Genomic DNA, 24,409 nt, shown 5'->3' on the forward strand with positions numbered 1-24,409 from the left:
ATCCCCCCAAAAAAATGTACTAAAACCACTATTTGATCCGATCCTTAATTATTGTATCGTATTGTATTATATTGGTATCCGTTTCTAAAAATGTCGATAAATTACTCATTGATTTCAGGAAAGATCTATTTTGAATGAAACGATCAATTTGTAAGATTAATATGAGAGTACATATGTTTTCTCTCAATTAGGTAAAGGTACGTTTCTGAAATAGAAGTACGTCTTGTATATCTTGGTTTCAAGGTCGGCGTTAGGGGTGAAACAGTGAAGCGACCGTTTCAGGGGCCTTTATTTGAGGGGCGGCAATTCGGTCCTTTTTGATGGCCGCCTTTTAATATTTCATCCTTGATTCTTGAGACCCACTTCGCTGCGTTTGTTAACATTCTTCACACCACCTTTACTAAACCACCTGTATGATGAATAACACAAGGCAGTCTAACCAATTTGAATAGAATGGCTCACTAACCTCATTGGAAGGGGAATAAAATCATTGCGTATTTCACAAAGACGAAAAACCTTTGCTTTCGAATTATTTGAAAGCCTATTTTTTACACATTCAACATATGAAAAATTCCTACATTTTGTCATTTGAAACTGGTTACTTTTCCTAAATATTTTCAAGGGAACTCATGTTTTTAATCCCAAATAGTTTTCGAAGCAACACTGATACATTTCAATATTTTTCATTCACTAGAATGTAATTTTCTTAAGCACGATTGCAAGATTCTTCATCGGAAGAAGAAAGTTCTGTTTTATCATCGGAGCACGTGCTGTTCCTTTTTGTGAAGGGGGAGGAGGTGGTTATGAGAGAGGTTATGTTGTTATTGATGCTCTTTCAGCAGGAGCTCCAAAAAATGATTTGCTTCAGGCGCCAAAATTACTTGCGCTAGAGCTGGTCAGTTTTTATTGACTAACTTTCAGTACAATAGTAGTATATGTCGAATTTTTTCGAAAATCATCATGTTCTCACAATTTGGATGATTATGTATAAACACATGATCGAACGGTTACAAAAAATGAATACCTACTAAAAAATGTTCATTCTTCCCTTCTGTTTAGTAACATTTTAAATCAGCAACGAATCTAAGAAAAAAAAGAAGTTCACAATTTTTTCAATGAAATAATACCGCTCTGTGCATGAAGATAACATTATGTAAAAAGCAGGTATAGTATAACCAAAGTCACTTGAGCTAGTCCATAAAAACGCTTGGCCAGATGTCCCTTTGAACTGGATACCGCGATCCGCTAAATACTGGGGTTATTTTGAAAGTATTGTTAAGCAAAAACTTCAATGGCTCCAAAATAATTTCAGGAAACTTGGACAACCCTTGTATAATCGAAATATTCTGGTTTCCTCCAAGTGACTTTGGATGTACTATACCACTATGCCGACAAATTTTAAAGAATAAAAGTTTGCTAATAACAGATATCATGTGCTCTGTTTTCGTGAAATAACGTACAGAAAGATTATTTGTCTTATGATATAGTTTCCTGCTTTTTCAATAAATATACCCTCACAAATGTAATAAAACATCCTAGCTATAAATTAAGAAATAGTTAAGTTGATCACAAAGAGGAAATTTATAGAGACGAAATAAAAGAACATATAATGTGAAAAAGAGTATATTACAAACAAGATAACAAAAAACACAATCCTCCCGACGCTATCGAAATAAAATAATATAACTCTCTCAAGGCCGAACCTCAATTCTGCTTCACCCCTTTTTTTATTGAAACCTCTTCAATTAGGAGCGCTCTCCTTCCTCCCCATTTCTTCCCTCCATTTTTCATGTCGATCTGCCAGTTATCATGACGCATAATCCGCTCGCCCGGGTGGATGCCCTCCGCCCGTCCGGAGAAGAAATGTTAAATTAGCTTCATGCTCCGGAAGCCGGCAGGGCATTCGTTACCTGTTACAACGAAATATGTATTTGAATGTTTTGACAGCCGTTCGTATTTTGTGGATCACTTCCTCCTGCAAAAGAAAACTACAATCAATCTTGATGCTAGGACCGGTAACAATGTCATTTGACTGGCATGCAACACCAAAAAGACAGCAATATCAACTAATTGACTAACCCAACCTTCCCTTCGGAAAAATCATTTCAAATTAACCATATCTCTCAATCTAAACGTATGCACTCGCTTTGAATGAAAAGGTAATAAACACAGGGCCGTCGCTAGCCAAACTGCCGCCCCAGGCAAAAACCCAATTTGCCGCCCTAACAGAAGCTTACTCTGCAGAATGCTAAAAATTAATATTGGATGATCGGAGTCCAAGACCCGTTCTAGCGTCGGCACCCTTGCAGTTTTGAGGTTTTTTACTAATTTTTTCATAAAAATATTCTAGGACAGAAAAAATGTATCTTGAGTTAAGTGTATTCATTTGGCTCACGCCAAACACGGGTTGATTCGATATGAAACATTGAAAATATAATATTTATTTATTTATTATTCATTAATGTAATAGATTGTGGTATGAAATAAAATAAACTTCTTATATTTCTTAAGAAGGATAAGTTGAAAATGGTGAAATGGAATCGGTTCTCGTATATACAGGGTCTTTCACGAGGAACCTCACCCATATTTTTACGGAAAACTACTGAACGTATTTTCATGAAATTCAGCACTTATAAGTATTTCACGATGCTGATGAAATCTAAAATATTTTCAAGGCATGAGCACCTCCGGTTTTTCCGGAAATGACGTCAACTTCCGTTTTTCAAATTAGAACACCATTTTTTTATTGCAGAAATAGATTCCTTAGAAAATTTCAAGTTATTTTGATGTAACATTTTTCAGTTTTGGTTGGAAAATTCTCTCTGAGCGGGAAAATTCGAAAAAAAAATCGAAAATAGAGCTCCGCTGAAACAAGAATAACTTCGAGGTTTTTGAGTGGAAAATTTTCATTTTTGCGATTTTTCAAGATGTAAGATTGATGTATCCACTTTAAAAATCGAAATCGCGATTCATGATACAGGGGGTGAAAAAATCGCTTTCAAAGTTAGGGATGACAAAATCGTGAAAAATCAATTTTTTCGAATTGGAACCCCATTTTTTTATGGCAGATATTGAATCTACGTTAAAAAATAATGTGAGTGTATGCATCACACCCTTGCCCTAAAATGGATATTTTCTGAGTTATTCACAAAAAACTGTTTTTCGTCTTGAATTTTCAGCTATTTCTTTTCCCTTCACGCCAAAAAGATGAAATTTTCAGGAACTGTTATTTGAACCATGCTGTAGATTTTTCACCCCTTCTTGAAACCGACTTCAAGTTACTATTAGGAGAACCATGGCAAACTCTCGCAGTTATAACTAGAGAAGATGCTCAAAGTTTTGACCGTTAATTTCTAGACATTTATTTATACGTCTCAGGAATGCTTCGTGCGTTGCTCTTCTTATTTCATCGGGAGGAAGAGATCTGCAAAAAGGTTTAAAAACCAAATTGAGTTTCAAAACTATGAATCTAAAAATCTAAACAAACCTGAACGCATTTCTGACTCGTTCTATGCAGTCCTCTTTATCAGTCAACGCACGAAGCATTCCTGAGACGTATAAATAAATGTCTAGAAATTAACGGTCAAAACTTTGAGCATCTTCTCTAGTTATAACTGCGAGAGTTTGCCATGGTTCTCCTAATAGTAACTTGAAGTCGGTTTTAAGAAGGGGTGAAAAATCTACAGCATGGTTCAAATAATAGTTCCTGAAAATTTCTTCTTTTTGGCGTGAAGGGAAAAGAAATAGCTGAAAATTCAAGACGAAAAACAGTTTTTTGTGAATAACTCAGAAAATATCCACTTTAGGGCAAGGGTGTGATGCATACACTCACATTATTTTTTAACGTAGATTCAATATCTGCCATAAAAAAATGGGGTTCTAATTTGAAAAAATTGATTTTTCACGATTTTGTCATCCCTAACTTTGAAAGCGATTTTTTCACCCCCTGTATCATGAATCGCGATCTCGATTTTTAAAGTGGATAGATCAATCTCACATCTTGAAAAATCGCAAAAATGAAAATTTTCCATCCAAAAACCTCGAAGTTATTCTTGTTTCAGCGGAGCTCTATTTTCGATTTTTTTTTCGAATTTTCCCGCTCAGAGAGAATTTTCCAACCAAAACTAAAAAATGTTACATCAAAATAACTTGAAATTTTCTAAGGAATCTATTTCTGCAATAAAAAAATGGTGTTCTAATTTGAAAAACGGAAGTTGACGTCATTTCCGGAAAAACCGGAGGTGCTCATGCCTTGAAAATATTTTAGATTTCATCAGCATCGTGAAATACTTATAAGTGCTGAATTTCATGAAAATACGTTCAGTAGTTTTCCGTATAAATATGGGTGGGGTTCCTCGTGAAAGACCCTGTATATTCCAGTCACAGGCATAAACATTCTAATTGGAGAATCCAGAAGCTGCCCCAAGTGGCAATAAAATTCGGCAACGTAGAGCAAAGCGAAATTCGACAAGCCTGGTGAGTGCATGGGTTTTTTTGTAGCGTCAATAACTCAGCAACAGCACTATGAGAGAATTACGAGTCATCTTGATATTATGATGATTATGATGCATAACACGGCACCTTTGATGGTTTTTCATGTTAATTAAATTTGTCTGTATTCCTTCTTGTTGTTGCTGACCGAATTAAATCTCATTCGGTACTTTGAATATCTACACGTCATGTGATTTTTGTTGATCAAGCTTGCAATGCCGCCCTTGGCGACCGCCTAACCTACCTCCCTCCCAGTGGCGGCCCTGAAAAAACGGTCATTTTAAAAAAAGAGCACTTGCTTTGTTTTTTCAGGTACGTTTCCGGGGTTGTAGTGTCCACCCCTAGAAGCTGTGCAGTTGCCCCCCATCGGAAAAATGACCTTAATTCAGTTACGGTGTACTATTTCACGAACAAAACATCACATTTTCAAAATTCAAAGTTCATTTTCATTTCATTATTTTCCTGAATAACTCAACATAACGTAACATACTACGGTTACTTGCTTAGAGGTAACCTAGAAGTGAACCAGCGTAAAGTGTGTAAACATAAAGGCTTCATTCCAAACACTGTACAGATTTAACAAAATACTGGTCTTATGTACCAGTATGTATTTATAGATATACGATCAGGGTTGTCCCTAGCCAAACTGCCGCCCTACCCCCTTAGGATTGGAGGAGGGGGTGGATTTGAATTCAGAGATTTAATGTGGAAAACTCCAAACTTTTTCATAAAAGTATTTTACGAAAGAAAAAATGTATTTTAATATTAATTAATTAATGAAACAACCGGATGATGCGGATGAACCATTATTTTGAATTCGAAATATGTTGCAGACATCCTCGATGCAGAGATGTTCAAGATTAATAAATTCGATTCAAAAAATCATGTGTGAAATTTGTTAAAATTAAAAAAAGTATTTAATACATTTTTATAGGAATCCAGATTTTCCGGAAAAAGTAGACAATGCCGCCCTCAATCACTTACCGCCCCTATAGAGATGGCCCTTAGATTTCAGGTTCTTCTGCTCAGTTTCGACTTTATAAAAAGCTCAAACATTTTGTTTTTTTTCTTTGAGTATTGAGTAAAACATTCGGATGATACGTAGAACCGTTACATTGAATTCGAATGCGCCCACGCCCAACACTAGTTAATTTGATTTAAAAAATATTATAATATAATGAAATGTGGAATGAAATGAAAAATTTCTTATGTCTTAAAAAAGATAAGTTGGAAATAATGAAATGAAATCGTTTATCGTATATTTTGCATTCCATTCTGATTATAAAATTGAAAATAAAAATAATTAACAAACCGCCCCAAATAGCAATACAATTCGGCAACGTTCAGCAAAGCGAAGGCCGACAAGCCTGATGAGTGTATTGTGATGTACCCAGCTAGGGTAGGTTCGGTCAATCGTTATACAGTTGAAGGAATAGTTAATTAATACTCTCCAGACTCATCAAAGGGTATTTATTTCTTACTGCACACTGTACTGATCACAGATGAAAACTCACATGATGTAATTCAAGAATGTGAGCATCAAAATGAATGAATTACAGACTACTATTGAATAAGATCATTCTTACTATTTTATGTATCTAACGACATGATATATATTTACTATTTATATTGTATATTCACAACAACCTTGCGAGTTGATAAATACAACACGATCAACAAGGGTAAACATAGTAAATATATTTATATTTTAAGATGGTGTTTGGTTATACGGACCTTGTCGTCTCAAGTATGAAAATATACAGGTTCTTCATACTGATACATACTACACCTTCCCTCTTTGAGAGAAAAAAATTTTCTATACAAATATAAAATTTTTTTTTTTGACTTATCTATAGCTTAATATCTATATATACATAATAGGTTACATAATCTCAATGGATCTTACATCTAAAAGGATTAATACAGTATTTTCCTAATTAAATATTTACATCAGTCTCTTAATTCTAGCACTGTTTAGTAATTATTACTTGCTATGAGAAATACGGTTTCACTCTGTTCTTGTGTACTTCTTTGAGTTTGTTCTGGTTCGTTTTCACTATAATGTTCGGGTTTCGCACTTCAACTATTTCGTAGGGACCGTTAAATAGGGGGTCAAGTTTATTGTCAATGTTCTTATTATTCAAGAGCACCTTATTCCCTACTTTATAGTTTATTTCATTACATTTTTTGTCGAAAATCTCTTTTCTTTTCAATTTTGCCTTCACCAAGTTTTCTCTAGCATCTTTCCATGCCGTTTGCAACCTATATTTTAGTTCAAGAGGATAGTTATCGAAATTGTAGATTGAATCTACTTGGCTGTTTAAATTTTGTGGAAATCTACTAGGTTTTCCGAAAACTAATTCGTAAGGAGTATAGAAGTATATTTGCCTTAATTCTCTGTCTTCGATTCGCTTTACATCTCTTATTATTTTAATCTTGAGGGATGTTCCTAGAATTTCATTCTTATAATTTGTCAACATATTCAAAAATTTTATATTACTAGCTAGCTTTATGAGGTACAATTCTAATATATTATTTTCTGCGCATAATTTTTCCAGTATCCTCAACGATGTACCTAAGTCGTACGCTGATCGGATGTCCTGGTTAATGAAAATAATTTGTGAATTCACATTATATACATATTAAATTTTCATTGTAAACCTCTAAATGTTGATTTTTCAAATTACGAAATTCTTTTTCTGAAAGTGGTCTCAACTCAGCCCTTTTTGTTGGACTTTTTAAAACTTCGACAACAAGAGGGTGATCAATCCTTTTGCCATCGGAGGCATTCGTCTCATGTTATGTAGAACCTACTTCATTTTGACGTTCTTCCGATTCTATTTTAATACGCGATAAGGCATCTGCTGAAAAATTTTCTGAATATTTTACATAATGAACCGTGAAGTCATATTCTTCTAAAACCAAAAGGATTTTGGTTAATCTACTAGAAGGATTAGTCATATTGAAGAGATATTATTATTTTTTTATTGATTTTGTTATTGTTTTTGCAATGATTGATGAACTGGCGACCGCGACCTTGCCCGTGATTATTTTTCGCTGCATTGTAATTCTGCTTGCTGCGGTCACGACCTCGATTTGAATGGTCAAAATTTCCTTTCGCTAAGCATTTTCCGATATTTTGAAAGTGAATTTGTTAGGCTTGTTTGGTGAGGTTTGCTTTGAGAAATCCGACTTGACAATTCCATTTAATTCATTAAATTAAACTTGACTAAAAAAAATTTTTTTTTTTTTTTGACTATCGGCCCGTTCCCTACGTTTTCGCGGCTCTTTCTTGACATTTTCAAAGAATTATACACACCACTTAAGTCAGCAAATAGTTCATCACTATCCATGGAAAATCAGACATAAAAAGGAGGAAGCTACATTTTTCTTACGGTTTTATACCAAATCCTGATGGCTTCTCCTAATCGTCTTCTTGATGGCCCATTCGACATACAGGATGGCTCCAACTCCCGGGATTCCTGGTACTGACCGGAACTTGGCTGCAATCTTTGGAGATCCCATCTTGGATTGGTGGTTGAACTAGGATCTTCTACTGGAGTCACATACCCAAATGTTGATAATAATCATAGTCCTCTAACTGTATAGAACTGGCAGGATCGCCATGTGATGTACCCAGCTAGGGTAGGTTCGGTCAATCGTTATACAGTTGAAGGAATGGTTAATTAATACTCTCCAGACTCATCAAAGGGTATGTATTTCTTACTGCACACTGTACTGATCACAGATGAAAACTCACATGATGTAATTCAAGAATGTGAGCATCAAAATGAATGAATTACAGACTACTATTGAATAAGATCATTCTTACTATTTTATGTATCTAACGACATGATATATATTTACTATTTATATTGTATATTCACAACAACCTTGCGAGTTGATAAATACAACACGATCAACAAGGGTAAACATAGTAAATATATTTATATTTTAAGATGGTGTTTGGTTATACGGACCTTGTCGTCTCAAGTATGAAAATATACAGGTTCTTCATACTGATACATACTACAGTATGTGTTTTTTTCAACGTCCATAACGTTCCTTCGTTCCTTTAATTGCTGACAGAATTTTGATACTTTGAATTTCCACACATGTAATTTTTATTGATCAAGCTTGAAATGCGCCCTTGAATTTTGTTGCCCTAGGCAACCACCTACCCTGTCTCCCCCCTATCCATTGTTTTTCCACTCTCACCACTCGCTTGTGTTCTCTCTTCTACCTCCCCCTCTAGAGCGTCGTCGGTACTGACAGGGGAGTGTGTAGTGATTATTTTCTTGCCGGAAATGGAAGATGGAAGGTGTATTAGGCAGATAATACTGAGTGATCACTAACCACTACTAATAGTACTGAATCTAACCGACTTCAATATGCATTCGTTTTTCACTTCACCCTAAAATTTATTATTCGTGGAGTTCAAAGAAAAGAAGACATCCTACATCGTTAAGCGTTACTAGGTCGACCCGTCTTATAGAAAAGTATACATTGAAAAAAAATGAAATCCATTACCTGCATCAGATTGAAACACATAGCTATCAGTGCCATACCCAGCATAAGATATGCAGCGCAGAACACGAAACGTAGTTCGAAGACCTCGTCGACGAGCACCTCATCTACGTCGCTGTGACCTATTATTTTGTCGCCAGGAACAAGGTCTCCAAAACCAATAGTGCTCAATGAAATGAAACAGAAGTAGACCGCTTCCAAGAACTTCCAGTCTTCCCATTTGCAGAAAAGGAAGCCTCCGAAGCAGATATAGCTGAAATAAATTATAATACTATTCAGTTTCAGCGACAACTTATTCATTTCTGATGATAAACGTTTGATAGGTGAATGAAAATCTAAAATTTCAAGAAAGTTGAAATAGCTCAGATTTTATTTTTGTGCTAAAATAATTCCAATTACGATTATATTTCAGAGGTATTTGCGAAAAGCAAGCGTACTGGATACTTTTTTCAAAAAAAGTACTGTTTCAGCTCCACAACACTCACTCTGAAAATAGTTTTCAATATTTCCCAACATTGTTTAAGCGTAAAACGACATATTTCGTTCTACAAAGGTATGATGCTGAGAGAGTAAGATTTCGAGCGGCAAACAGCTGTCAGTGTCAAAATAACCTATGATTTAAAAAGAAACCAGTAAATGGACAACCCTGTTTATTGCTTCGTTACAATGTATTTTTCAAATTAGAGCCAGGAATGGTCTCAACTAATGAGTTGCGAGTCACTGATGATAAATCCGTCCTCAAATACAATTCTGTCCACCGTGAACATGATAAATTTCTGGAATAAAGACCTAGAAACGTGAAATTTCATGGTATGGCAAAAATTTCACTGCATTTTTTCGTTTTCTATAGAGCTAGCGCAACTCGGTGCTCTAATCCATTGAAAATGAATACGTGCGAAACGACTCCGTGCAAACAATAAGTCTGTTTGGATTAGAGATTTGTTGGATTCTGCCTTTAAATACAGAATAACCATTAGAAGCTTCGAGCCAAATTTCGTGTTAATAGAGTATTCTGAACCATAGAAAATTCAAGCAGAACATCGAAAAACCCTAATATTTCAGTAACAAATCCCAATAAGTTGAAATACTGCGTGAATATAAACAGGGTGGCCATTTGAAAACGAAACAGACGAGATTACAGACGAAATAAAGTTTTTCGATAGAAATGCTCGGACAGGTCGATTTCTGTTTCGAGGGGGACAACTTAAGATGTAGGTTACGGACGCATAGCGCTTCAACCCTTGCTGCTACAACCCCCACCCCCAATTTTTGAATAGGGAAGATGAGGTGAGTGATACCTCAATTTAAAGGTATTTTTATACTGATTTCAGCACAGTAATTGTTTTTTCATTTTATGCATTAGTTCTCGAAATATTCATGCGTTAGTTAGTTAGGAAGGAAGCCACAGTCATGGTTGTTTTGAAGCTCAAAATGTCGATTTTTCACAAAACACTACAAGTGCCATGAAAACACCACTTCATTTTCAAATACTTAGTTAAGAATATTTCGAGAACTAATGCATAAAATGAAAAAACAATTACTGTGCTGAAATCAGTATAAAAATACCTTTCAAATGAGGTATCACTCACCCCATCTTCCCTATTCAAAATTTGGGGGTGAGGGTTGTAGTAGCAAGGGTTGAAGCGCTATGCGTCCGTAACCTACATCTTAAGTTGTCCCCCTCGAAACAGAAATCGAACTGTCCGAGCATTTCTATCGAAAAACTTTATTTCCTCTGTAATCTCGTCTGTTTCGTTTTCAAATGGCCACCCTGTAGAATAATAAATACATGGCCTCATCAAAAGAATAGAGAATTCAGCAAAATATTTTAAAAAAGGAGGAAAGCCGTAATATGAATTCAGGAACTTTTCAGCTTAGTTCATAGTTCCTGACTTCACGTCAGTACTTCCTTGATTTATTTCTATATTTCACAAGAGGAATGTAATATTTCCGCAAACTTAATTCTAATTTTATTAATTCATTCTATTTTACGTAACATCCTATATAAATTTAGAAAACACATCAGAGCCCTCTGGCATTTTCCGTAATTCTAGAGACCTGTGATTGTGGAATATTTATTATTATTTCGAGTCGGAACTTACCCCACCATGATCATCAAGCAAACTGTTATGGGAACGGTAACAGATTGCACGTCGGATGACGTTTCGCTTTCTTCGTCGTCTCCTGTTTCGGTTGTTTCACTTGGTGCGTGGGAAAGCCCTCTTTGGGACTTCGCGTCTTCCATTTGCATATGCTGAAAGGATAATGTCGCATTTTACGAGGTGAAACAGATAGTGGGCTATGTACGAAACAATAATGGAAACGAAATCCCTCCAGTCGGAAAAATTATATTATACAAAGAGGGAACGTGGAAACATTTATTAAACCCAGGGATGAATATGACACTTGACTCAATTGTTTTTATTGAAGTCATTTCTAACACAAATATTTATCGTCTTAAGAGCAAAAGTAACGTCTATTCTACATTGAAAACAATAGCACTAAACTAAAGATAGAGGAATTCCCAAAACGAAATGCCACACAAATAACATATCCAAGTAATCAAACTGTAAATAACCTAAAAAAACCTATTCCAATCAAAGTAATTCTGAATAGGTAGATACTCATATTCATTTCAAATAAAGAAGAGGAAGTACGAGACACAACTGAAATGCACAACCTGGGGAACACAAAAACTTTCGAATAAAAATGAAGTAATATTCCAAACCAAACTAGTCCAATTACAGAAATCCAACAAACAAAAAGCACTGCAAATGTCCTCAAAAGGAATTGATAACCAACAACATATTTTAATGAAATAAAAGTCAAAACCCTACAAAGATAATAGAACTGAAATGCACAACGCAACAACCTGCAGTTTTATCTACTGGCGAGCCTAGATAAGTAGAAGAAAAATTTACCTAATTCTCAATAATTGCAAACTGATTCTTCAGCTTTAATAGCCTATTTTTTCATCTGTAAAGATGGTAAGTATATATTTAAATATGTAAGTAAGAAAAAGATCAGTACTAAGAACTATAACGGAACAAAAGCACCTCAATAACTATCAGCATAATGCCGCCATCACCTGTTTTCTAAAATGACTAACATAGAACCGATCGCAAGCAGATTCAAATGTTAGATGCCCAATTTTATAATAAACTTAAATATTGGCGGGTATAATGGAACTCTACCACTAAGACAAACACGCCAGAGGAGAAGAAACTTTCCCACAACTACCCTCTCACAGAAAATAGCAGCGAAGAGAGAGGTCGTGAACTATACATATATGTATATTGTTATTTTTCTTTGCATACTTCTGAATCTTACTGATTTCAACGCCAGAATGTTGGTTTATTCAGCCTAACGTGGACACTAAAGAACATTTTTTTCTCTATATCTCTCTCCTTGTCAAACATGAACTGTTTATTTTATTACTGCTAAAATTACAATATAATTCTTTAGCCCTAAACCCAGTTGCAGAAACGTTAATTAAGGTTTAATGCCGCCTTAATTTTAATCCCCCATTAAACGGCGCAGGTAGCCAATAGGCACCTCGTATTGGAGGATTAAAATTTTAATGAGATCATTAAGTATTATGAACTTTCCTATAACTAGGTGTGAGTATTTTTCAATATATGAATGCATTCGAGGTATATTTGCAGACTAACCCTTCCTTTGAAAGTAAGCCATCCTACTCTGCGAAGATTGGATAGAGGATTAGGATATATAATGGAACGAATCAGAAGCTGAGTTTGAAACCCTTGACAATACACATTTTACATTTTACACATCAATCATATCATTTCCAATGCTCTACCATAAAATATTATTAGTTACATCGGGCACTTATTAGAATACCCATATACCTATAGATGAATATCAATGACACCACTAGAAGATCACAATATAATATCATGATTAGAGGTAAGGTAATAAAAATACAGACCACACATAGCACTCCACAAATCCCAGTCTGAGTTGGAGGTCGAAGTCGCTACAAGTGAACATTTTTTTGAACTTAAAGAAACCTGCTCAGGATTGCTCCTGAGCTTCTATTTCATTTTCAGATGTCGACTCCTCCAGAAATATTTAAATTGGCCCCCCTAGTGAAGCCCCCCTCGTGCAGTTCCAGGACTGCCTGCATCTAGTGGACTTGGTACCGAATTTCCAATGATACCAGCACTCGTCATTGATTGGCTGTTGAACTCGTCTATGGCTTCTTTGACGATAATGGGAACGGCTACGGCTTCTGTCTATCAGGTGTCGGTCTGCGTGGGCTGACAACTCCGCTCTCAGGGTTGCTATCTCCCAGCTAACTTAGCACTGATGGTGGTCTCTATGCTGGTCGTCTTATTTACCAGTTGGACGGGAGGTCTGGAGGCTTCCGTGATGTGGTGTGCATGGACTGCTAAGTCTTGGAGGCTGCTGTCTTTCGCGATCGCCAACGACACCTGGTCACACTTGGGCAGTTCTTCCATAGGGATTTCATCAGGTTCTCCGGGACTGTTGGGTCTGCAAAGCCCTGTAAATGGCGAAAAAAATGTTTTCCATATCTTCACGTTCCAGAAGGCGGCGAGTTGTCTCTTCTTGAGTTGCACACGTTGAATCAGCTCCGTCCTCAACTTGTACCATGTCTCGTTAGTGGTGGATTTCTGTTGATATCCTTCCCCTTGGTTGCTTATTTGGCTGATAGGGAACCCAGGATATATCCAAATTTAGCTTGATCCTGTGTCACACGAGCTATGAAAACTTCCTTCATCCATGGAAAACCATAATCCGGACGGCCATTCTGGATACCCGGGCTTCTTGTGACTTTTTTTCGGGTTTTTTCTTTGCTCCACTTCACACTCTTTCTTCAAATCACCTTGTGATCATCAATTTGTGGGTTGAGGTCCTTATACTCTTACTAACTGGTTGAACAAGAAGGACGAATAAAGGAAATAAAAAAGGGATACCAATAATACAATTTATTTTCAACCCACTAAGAGAGTATGAAAAGAATCTTTTTCTTCATCGTTTTAAGAGCACTGGTCACTCTTGAGCCATCGCAGGTGATTAGCCGATCGGTTTCGGTACAAATGTGGAATATTTGATCGTCTTGTTGTCGGAGGTATTCACAGATATTCATTGCAATTGTGGCACATTTGTTGTCAATTATCGGAGACTGAATTCCTTCTTAGCCGTGAAAGGCAGGATTTTATGGGCAATCAGGATGTATTCAAATTCACCATTAGCATGGCATTTATGCAGATTACGTATAAGTGTGTGGTTTCATTTGAAATTTAACTTTCGGACTTATATTTTTGAGGGAATTGTTAGATTTCCTACAACTCGTTCAATTGTTTACTGATTATATGTTATGCCGACTTCTCTGAACAATTCGAACTGTCTACAAATTTTGTATTTTCGGTATTTATGCTTAGACCCTATTTTAACTGTTATCTACAATGCTTACTATATTAAGAACTTTTTGTAGTTGTTAGCAATCAGGAGAGTATCATCAAATGTTGTTCACTCACACTCCATTGGCCTTGATTCTAACCTCCCTATCCTCCAGTGCTTCCTCAAAAATGTCCTCCGAATATAAATTGGAAAGTAGTGGTGACAGCATTTGGTATTAAAGGGATTCAATCGATTAACACAATAGTGATAAACATTATGCTACCATGCTTGTTGAATTTATATTTGTTAGTCCGTATCAGTGACGGCTCGCCAGGGTCGGCAGGGTCGGCCGGGCCGACCCAAAAATTATCAGGAAATAGAAAATAGTTCTAGATATTCAATTCATTCAAACTCAATCGGAGTTATCGATTTCGATATCCAAATTCCCTCGGTAATGAATATTTCCACTCAGAACAGGAAAATATAACTTATACCGGCCAATATTTTCTTTCGGACCCACCTAATATTCGATTTCCAAAGCATCCAGCGTTGTTATTCCCTTTCATAAATTGTAACAAACCACAATCGTAAATGGTTACTTTTCGTAACATCACCCCAAACAAGTTATTCCAGAATTGTACGTAACACCGTAACATTAGGTCTGAAATGTAACACAAATGTTACAATTATACAATTGCAACTCCTGGAATATCACTGAAAGCATCTCATCACGTTAGGTCGGCCGAGAGCCGATTGCGGAACCAGCGCTACCGAGAGCGCTACGTAAAGGAAAAGATACTACGACATACGCCCAGAATACGACCCTCAGTAGAACGGCACAACAACTCGATGTAAGGTCGCTTCCCAATACACAGGGTCGGCTGGCCGGTTATCCTATTGCAGAGCGTCAAGCAGCAACTTTTTACAGTTTATTTCAAATATTTGATAATTAAATGAATGGTTAATTATGAGACATTATGTCCTAATCAGAAAAAAACTTATTTATGCCGTTCGATAGTAGCTATTGATTTTCAGATCATGAAAATATAATAAATATATTCAAATGAATGGTTGATTATGGGATATAACGTCTTAATCAGAAAAAAACTTATTTATGCCGTTCGATAGTAGTTAGGTATTGATTTTCTGATCATGTACTGGGACAATGCTATCTTCGGCAATTCAAATATGCTGAATGGTATTACGGAATTCATTTTCTCAAATAATATTGTTTCCGATGTTCCTGAATTATATAAGTTATTTTGTATGATTTTGTCTCTGCCACCAACATCCGCGTCAGTAGAAAGAAGTTTTTCAGCGCTCAAAAGAATAAAATCTTTCAGTAGGAACATGATGTCTCAAGACCGTTTAAATAACCTGGCACTGATATCAATCGAAAGAGGTTTAGTTAAAGAACTAGCCAGAGGAAACATTTTTTTCGAGAAAATAATTGATGACTTCGCGACAAAGAAAGATCGTCGAATTGATTTGATCTATAAAAATGGATAAAGGGTAAGCAAGCTCATACATTTTCGACCAGAATACATGCGGTCATTTCCACAATATTTTTTGTGGTCTTTATAAGATTTTTTTATATTTTATACATTTATTTATATGTTTTCGTGAGAGGTTTTCTCTATGTTTATTCAAATATATATTTTATGTTGATAATTGAATATTTTATTATTTCTGTTTTTTCAAGAGTTTCATTTTATTTCAGTTTTCATTGATTTGAGAACTACATTTTTATATTGGGTTATAATAGGGCTATTCTAGGTGAGGTTTCCCATTAAAAACAAAAAACCAACCCGTCCTCTTGGGTGACGTGGAAATCTATTTGTTTATACAGGGTGAGTCTTTGACTTGTACATATATTTTAACCGAAGGTTCTTGAGGTCAAAAGAAACACTTTTTTCATTTACCATTTTTTCCTATTCGGCCCTGTTAAAAAGATATAGCCATTTTAAATTTTCAAAATGAGCTAATTCACCCCTGAAAACCGGAACACTGAAGTTTTCGCAAGTATAAGATATACAATTTGAACCTTGGAAATAAGCTACTATATTGGAAAAGCATCATAAACTCACGTTCAACATTCCATTTGGTGAACAAAGTAGTGTTTATAATCAAATAAATGAGTTATTCCAATTTCGTTGACGCTAAAGATTAAATATTCTTCTCTTGATTTCTATTTCATTTTCGATAATTATAACGAATTGAGCTCGCTACCACCCATATTAGCTCTGATACTCATATCCATTCATTCATTATATTTCATTTATATGATATCGTTGTTTATTTTTCGTGCAAGAATTAACCTTAAAATCTCAAATCAATAATATTCATCTATGAAAGATTTAACACAGACTATAGTAATCTGTGGTTTTAAGTTTGAATTTCAAATTTCGAGTGATGCCAAATATAAACACAGCATTTCGGTTCGAATAATCTATGTTCTAACCTAAAATTTAATTTACAGTTTACACTATTACTGTTATAAGATATTCGTTATGAAATAAAGCATTTGATTTGTTCCAACTATCTCATAAAAATATTCAAATGCATCAATATTTTTGAAACCATCAGTATGAAAATATGGAAATATGTAAAATATTCTGGCTCTGTAATCAATGGAAAATGTTAGACTCCACTTGTAATCAAATTTGTTGTTGATGTGTACCTACATTATAGCCAACTTTACTACTTAATTCATCTTGATTTTGGCATTAAAATAAATGAGAAGTATTCAATGTAAATATCCACAATAGAATATTTGGTTTCTTTCAACTCACCTAATTTGTTTTCACATTAAAACAATTATGGCCCTCTTGGAAGTATGTCAATCATAAGCTCTTAGGATGAATTTATGGAATAGCAAAAGAATAAAAGTATTCAATCTCAATCACATGAAAATTTGTCTAGTATGTACCTAGTCCTAGTGGTATGTTTCGATGTGAGTTTGAATGAGCCGAAGAAGAATACAGTATTGTTCGATAGCAGCAGTCTTTAGTGGGATATTGATTGTTGTCTTTATAATGGGACTATTTTGTGAAAACTTTTTTAAACATGGGTTTTATGAATAATCTGGACTTTTCAAAAAGAATGTTGATTTTAGTGAAGTATCTTCTTATTATCAGAGCTGTGCCAAAGCTCAGTCATTTTTAATCAAATCGAGGAGTTGAGGTGAGCTTATTCAAATAACTTCATTTTCAAACTAAGTTGGCTAGTACTTCAATTCTTAAATCTGAGACATGACTTCATAGTAAATATTCATTTCTGTGGTTTTTTTTTCCACAATAGAACAGAGTTGCATTCAGCCAAAGTACCCAATTTTTTGAATTTCACAGATAATTTTTTTTTTTTAAGATCAAGTTATTCGAAAACGGCGCTTTGTACGAGAAAATATGAGGAATACTTTTATTTTTCAAATTAGCCAAATATTCTTCAATGAACGTTCAAATTACTATTAAGAGTTGGTTTCTTCGAATTTCTGGTATTTTTATGGTATGTTATGTTCATAACAAAGAAACAGAAGAATGTGTATGGAATCTGGTGTTCGGAGAAGATGTATCACATCAAAAAAAAGCTATATTCCAAAAATCATTTCCTTCGATACAACCATTTACGAGATATAGCCGAAAATCACATTTTTTTAACGATTTTCAACAGCCTGTATCTTTTTAACCGAGCCGAATCGGAAAAAATGGTAAAGGAAAAAAGTGTTTCTTTTGACCTCAGGAATCTTGGGTTAAAATATATGTACAAGTCAAAGACTCACCCTGTATATATTTATTTATATAGTTGTAAGTATGATAAGGGGTGTGGGAAAATTTATATATATTTATATATATATATATATATATATATATAACCACGCTAGTGTGAATTTACAAAAAAATATATATATATATATATATATATATATATATATATATATATATGTGTGTGTGTGTGGCCGACCCACATCTCGAGGGCACGAGCCGTCACTGGTCCGTATATATGAAAAATGTGTGAAATGTGGAAGCATTTTTTTTCGAACATTCATATTTGTATTAGGTTAACTGGATTAAAATCTAAATGCGATGATCAATGAAAGTGATCCTACCGTTTTCATATTCTCATAGTGAATAGTTTTCCGAAAATAATTGAATAAGAAAAATAAATTCTTATTCACTACTGAATTCCATCAAATTTGAATGGACTATATTTGCAATGAATTCCCTTCTACGAGAAATTCCGGATCAAATCTGTTTTCATCACGAGCAATGGTGAATGAAATGGATATTGATGAAAACTCCGCCAATTTCCTCCGCGAAAAAAGTCTGTTAATTGAGAAAACCTGTAGTTTGCTAAATGCAAGTTAATTAGACGTTGAAAGTCCTATTTAAGCGTGTTAATTAATGAAGCGAACAGAATTCATCATAATTTAAATTTCAAAGAACTCCACAGGGCTTATTCATTTCCAGATAAAAAGTCATCAATAATAATAATCAATTATCAAGAAGATTTATGAACAATGTCCGCTACGAAAACTGCAAAGAATACAATACAGAATATAATGAGCCATTGAAATGAAATTCTTAAGTTTCATTCAAAAAGAAAATTAATTCGTAACTGAAATATAAAGAATTATTGTGGTTATTTCTACTAAATTAAAAATAATCGTATTCGAATTTATTCAGAATTTATTTCTTATACTTATACCACACATCTTTTTCAATCAAATATGCTGACTCATTTCTCTTCTTAGAATATTTTGTTTCATCCCCTTTTCAAATTCGGAGACTTATTTTATTAATGATTATTATTACTCCAACTTAAGTCAATTCAAAACTTCCTTTCATTTTTCGTGTATATTCGAACCTTTAAGAAACAAACCAAACCGATTGTGAAGATAAGTTTTCATATTGTTCATATTTGCATTACTTGCATTTCCGCTTCTACATGGTAAATTTCGACTTAATGTGTTCAATACCTAGTTGCATTTTTTTTAAGAGATAAATCGGTTAATTTTTGAGCACAGCATCCGAAATAGTCCTTACATTTTATCTATCTATATCTAATTGGAGATATGCTACATTTAGTGTTTTTATTTTCAACTTTTGTATATTTCACTATAACTATCACTATTTTCAGTTAAAAAAATATGTATTTGAGTATTTATTTACAGAAACACATGGATTTAAGTATTCATCACAAAATATACTTATATCAGTCTTTTATCGCCCAAAAATTTCCTTTTATACCTACGGCTTTCTAGCATGAAGTTTAGAGGATAGTCTCGATAAAGGCTCCAACTATATTAGGCCTTCATGTAGATATGCCCTTATCCTTTATATCAATCTTCCATAGTTTTATGTCCTGATGGCATTTTCCCTTCTGTTCTTCACTAAAATCACCAAAGTTTTCTGGAAATCTAGTTGGCTGTGAAGGTAGAGAACTTTTATGCTCATGTTGCAACCGAGAATTTTAAAATTTGAGACCAAAGTTTCCAATAATTCTAGGTAATTCTCTGCCTGATGATTCCCAAGAAAAATGTTTACTACTTGAGTAAATGAACACCAAGCGTATCGTTCATTGATGTGGTGAATTGTGAATCATTAACAAGTTGCCTTATTGGAGGCATATATATTTTTGTTCGTTGGCTACGTCTTGTTTTTCTTTAATCCTTTTGAAGGCCAATTTCTGTTAATCTGTTCTTAGGTCTGCTGAACCAAAAATATATAAACAAGGATATTTCTATATACACTTTGCTGTCCAAGAAGGAAATTTGCCAATTTCAAATCAAAGAAAATTGACCATTGATGTTCTTTATTTTTATTTTTCATCCAAAACTAAAATCATTTTTTTTATACCTCCTTCGCGGTGGTAGAATGACCAATAGAAATTGAACCATATTTGTTAGCGTTATGTAGAAAAACATATTTCGACGTTTCGTAAACAAGGTTCTTCTCTCTCAGTCAGAATACAAGTATTTCATTAGATCCATTTTAGTTTCATTCGAGAGTAATAAGTTAGAGAAGATTTTCCAGGACTCAGCATAAAGTACTTAAGAGGATCAGCTACTGTATAATTTCCTGTCAATCCCACCAAACACTCATAAAAACCTTCCTGGGCCTCAATATAGGCTTTGCCACCGTTTCCGCCAGCTCGCCAAGTTTCAACTAAGACTGTTTTCGCTTGACGTTGTCATAAATAATCTTCTTTTCATCACAATCCACCAACCGCCTCAAAAATGGTTCGATTTTGTAACAATTCAGCAGCGATTCGCAGATGAAAATTCGATCCATAAAGTTTTTTTTTCGTTAACTCGTATGGTACTCGAGCTTTTTCTTCAGACCAGCCTTTTGCAAATTATTCCGAACGGTTTTTTGAACAATCTTTAGCTCTTGGGAAATTGAAACAGTGCTTACATGACGGTCGGACTCGTCCATGATTTTATCGACATTTTCGACAATTGGCCATCCAGTGCGTGGTTCATCTGTCATATCGAAATTACCGTTACGGAAATGAAACCAAAATTGTGCGTGATTGGCTGTTACAGTATCAGGACCATAAGTAGTATTTACATTTTCTGCCGCCTGGCTTGCATTTTCGCCTCTATCGAAAAAAAAACTATTAAATATAGCTTGTGTCCACTTTTGACGCAAGCTCAAACTAAACTAAGTCAACTAATCACAAAACTGTCACAAAAGTTTCTGTAGTACGATATCTCAACTTTTCAACGCCATCTAGAGAAACCCAATCGGATTCATACAACGCGAGATACAGGTAACTTAAGCCATCTAATGGTAAGATAATAGATTTCTTTTTACTTCATCTGTTACAAGTAATGTCGAGTTTCTATGTAGGTCCCTTAATCAACACCGATCGAAATAATATAGCTGCATCAAACATTATTTGATATTTTAATGCCATGATAAGTATAAACAGTATAAACAAATATAATTCCCAAAATAAAAAATAGCTCTCTTCGTATCCTCACCTGTTCCGAACCATATGATTCCTCCTCATAAGAATAATACATCATTCTAGAGGCTCTCTTCTTCCTTTCCGCTCTCCTTGTGGCTACACCTGGACACCACCTGCATAGGCACACATTGGCATAGATCCACTTGAAAGATTTTGCCATGATGTCGCCGATGTTCGAAAGATAAAGAAGAAAAAGAGGCATTCCAATGATTGCATAAAATATTGTCATAATCTGGCCACCCATTGTATGCGGCGTAATGTTCCCATAACCTGAAAAGTCATAGATGTGAAAGAAAGATTTTGTACATTTAAAAAGAAAGATTATATCACCATTCACAAGTTTCCAATAATTGAAAAAATTAAATTGGATATCCTTCTCAATATATGTATAAGCGCTAGTATCAAACATCGGGGGGTTATTGAATAAATCCATTCGCAACCAAAAAGTCATACGTCATATTCCATTTCTTCCTTCAAAAAATATCTCATACTTTCAGCCTAATTTATTCATTTATACTCCTTAATTGAAGGTACAGAGGAAAATGACAGATTCCTTGGATAATTTTAAGAAAAAATAAGTCTTTTAAACATCGGCCTGCAAACATTTTTTTTTTTAAGATACAGGGTGTTTCTTGTAGTTCTAATTTTTTGTGATGATCATAACAGTTTATCAAATCTTCGCTACAGATAAGTACCGAAACTTATAATTGATTTATTCATCACAGCTGACTTACTGGTTATTTATAATAATTTGAATTTTCCTGAGGATTACTGGATAGTGGTTTGAGTTTTTTTCTCGGAATCGGTTAGCAGATACGACAAAACTACAAGAAACAAAGAAGTGTAGTACTACACCAAAATTTCTTTTTACATTTTTCCTACTACCGCAGTGGTCCTCCACTGAAAACTTTACCACCCTATATCTCAAAAGGTAAGACGTTTAGGACATATGTTCATATGAAGTTTTTTTCTTAAAATGGGCCCAAAATTCACCCCCATAAATATCGACATTCAGTTAGGAAACAACCCGTATTATACAGCGTAATTCACGAAGACCGTTTTTTAGAATATTTCAAAAAAAGAATCGTGATAAACGATGAAATTTTATATGCAGTTAAGCTTTGTTGGATGAAATTTCAAATTCGTTCGATTTCCGATTTCACCGGAAGATACCAACTTAAATTTTTTGAAATGTAACACCCAGTTTTTCATTCATAATCAAATTACTAATTGAATTAATATAATATCAAAATAATCTTCAAACTTTCTCAAATTCATTCCAATAACTTTCAAGATTTCTGCATGAAAATTTCTCTCAATAATACAAATTTTATTTCATGAATATTATACCAACCGGAGTACTCTTTGCAGACTTATTATCTTCCAAATGTATTTTGATTGAATAAATCATTCATGTTCATATTGAAATCGGTACAATAATAATGTAACGTAATAAATTACATCCACGATTTGAAAGAGAGGCTCAAGAATTTTTACCATTAGACGGTGATAAACAGAAGGAGTAGTACGAATGAATCTAATAAACGGATTAACCCTTTTTACATAATGCACCTATTCTAATTGACTTTCAAAACACTGAAAGACATGAGATTTTCATTCAAATATTCAGCAGTTATATCCCGAGTGCTTGCCAAATACTCCAATAGTTTCCTGACTGCACAAAGTGCAGGAGAGAAATTATTTGATAATTTGGCAAGCACGGGGGATATGTGAAGGAGTGAAGGATTATTTCCCGAAAAAAATTTCACTCAATTTTAATTGTAGGGCAGAAATAATACAGAACGAAAAATTATAATTTTGCGATGAATAGGTCTGTCTATGGTTGTGGAACATTGAAATATTGGTTCGTTTCTAAGTAATTTGTATCATATTCGTTGATATGATTGGTTAAAATTTATTAAGGTGAAAAGCCAGATATAATATCGCAATAGCATAGACAATTTTCGATTATACACCGACTCACGAGACGTAGTTCGCGAAACATCACGCCGAGAGCGCAGCTCGAGTGGTATAGAAATATATTGTCTATGCTCGAGTTGGTATTCGTTACGATTATATAACGAATAATATTTTCAATTTCTTCAAGGATAACTCCAAAGCTCTGCATTATTAAAAACCCAATGACAGTCCACTGAGCTTGACTTTCATTTTTTTTTACTTATGTTACTATAGAAGTGATCTTAATATGGCAGAAGGCGAAATACCAAAACGATTATGTTGTCATGAATATATTCACTCATCAATAAGTAAGTGTGGGAAATTCACGGATTTTATTGTTTCATTTAAACATGAATTACCTAAATTGTAACTTTTAGGCATATAACAGTTTTACAAGAGAGCATAGTACCAAATTCATTTGTATTTTCATGTATCCTCAACGCTGAACGTAGTAGCGTATCAAATGCGCTGATTTGGAGATATTTGAATCTTCAGTCCCCCCTCCATTTCACTTTCACAGGTACTACCTACTGTCGATACGAAAAACTACTGTATCAAAAGTTTTGAATTGCAAAGGAAATAATACTATACCTGAAAAATATTTCAGTTTTTTATTAAATTAGGATAAAAACTACCATTCCCTAAAATTATTTTCCTATTTCCGAAACATTCCTAAAAATCAAAAGAACCAGTTAACCTTTCAGGACCCACGTTGGTACAAAGTACCTAATCAGCAAATCCCCAAACAGATCAAAGATCTGTTAAATCGTTATACATTAAACGTCAAACGTCATCGCAACAGTAATAGTATTGTTCGATGTTCCATTTGGAACACCGATCCCGCAAATTCTTCATCCTCATTTCGCCTCTACCTAAAATGATAAATTACGCGTCGTTTTAATAAATTTTAATTAGGACAAAGCAGACTAAAAATGTAGACGACAGATGAGGGATTTGGTGGGTGCTTTTGAGGTTACAGGGTTGGGTACGATAATAAATCAGCCCCTGACATTGACGGTTCCCACGTCACGGGGGATTTGGAGGGGATTGCAAAGGAGGGTAGGAGGGATAAACT

The 24,409-nt window shown here is 34.6% G+C and overlaps 1 protein-coding gene across 1 annotated transcript in view; it reads right to left on the reverse strand.

Annotated features, from left to right (window-relative positions):
* Positions 1-1,607: 1,607 nt before the first annotated feature.
* Positions 1,608-24,409, reverse strand: part of LOC123674981 (TWiK family of potassium channels protein 7) — a 34,093-nt gene continuing 11,291 nt past the window's right edge. Inside the window, exons 4-7 of the mRNA XM_045610178.1 lie at positions 21,389-21,645; positions 11,121-11,272; positions 9,022-9,271; positions 1,608-1,975 (exon numbers count right to left, since the gene is read on the reverse strand). Of these exons, the coding sequence (XP_045466134.1) occupies positions 1,907-1,975; positions 9,022-9,271; positions 11,121-11,272; positions 21,389-21,645 (728 nt within the window). The 3' untranslated portion in view covers positions 1,608-1,906. The remainder of the gene's footprint in view (positions 1,976-9,021; positions 9,272-11,120; positions 11,273-21,388; positions 21,646-24,409) is intronic.

This window comes from Harmonia axyridis, chromosome 3 (genome assembly GCF_914767665.1).
Source record: "Harmonia axyridis chromosome 3, icHarAxyr1.1, whole genome shotgun sequence".
Lineage (NCBI taxonomy): Eukaryota > Metazoa > Arthropoda > Insecta > Coleoptera > Coccinellidae > Harmonia > Harmonia axyridis.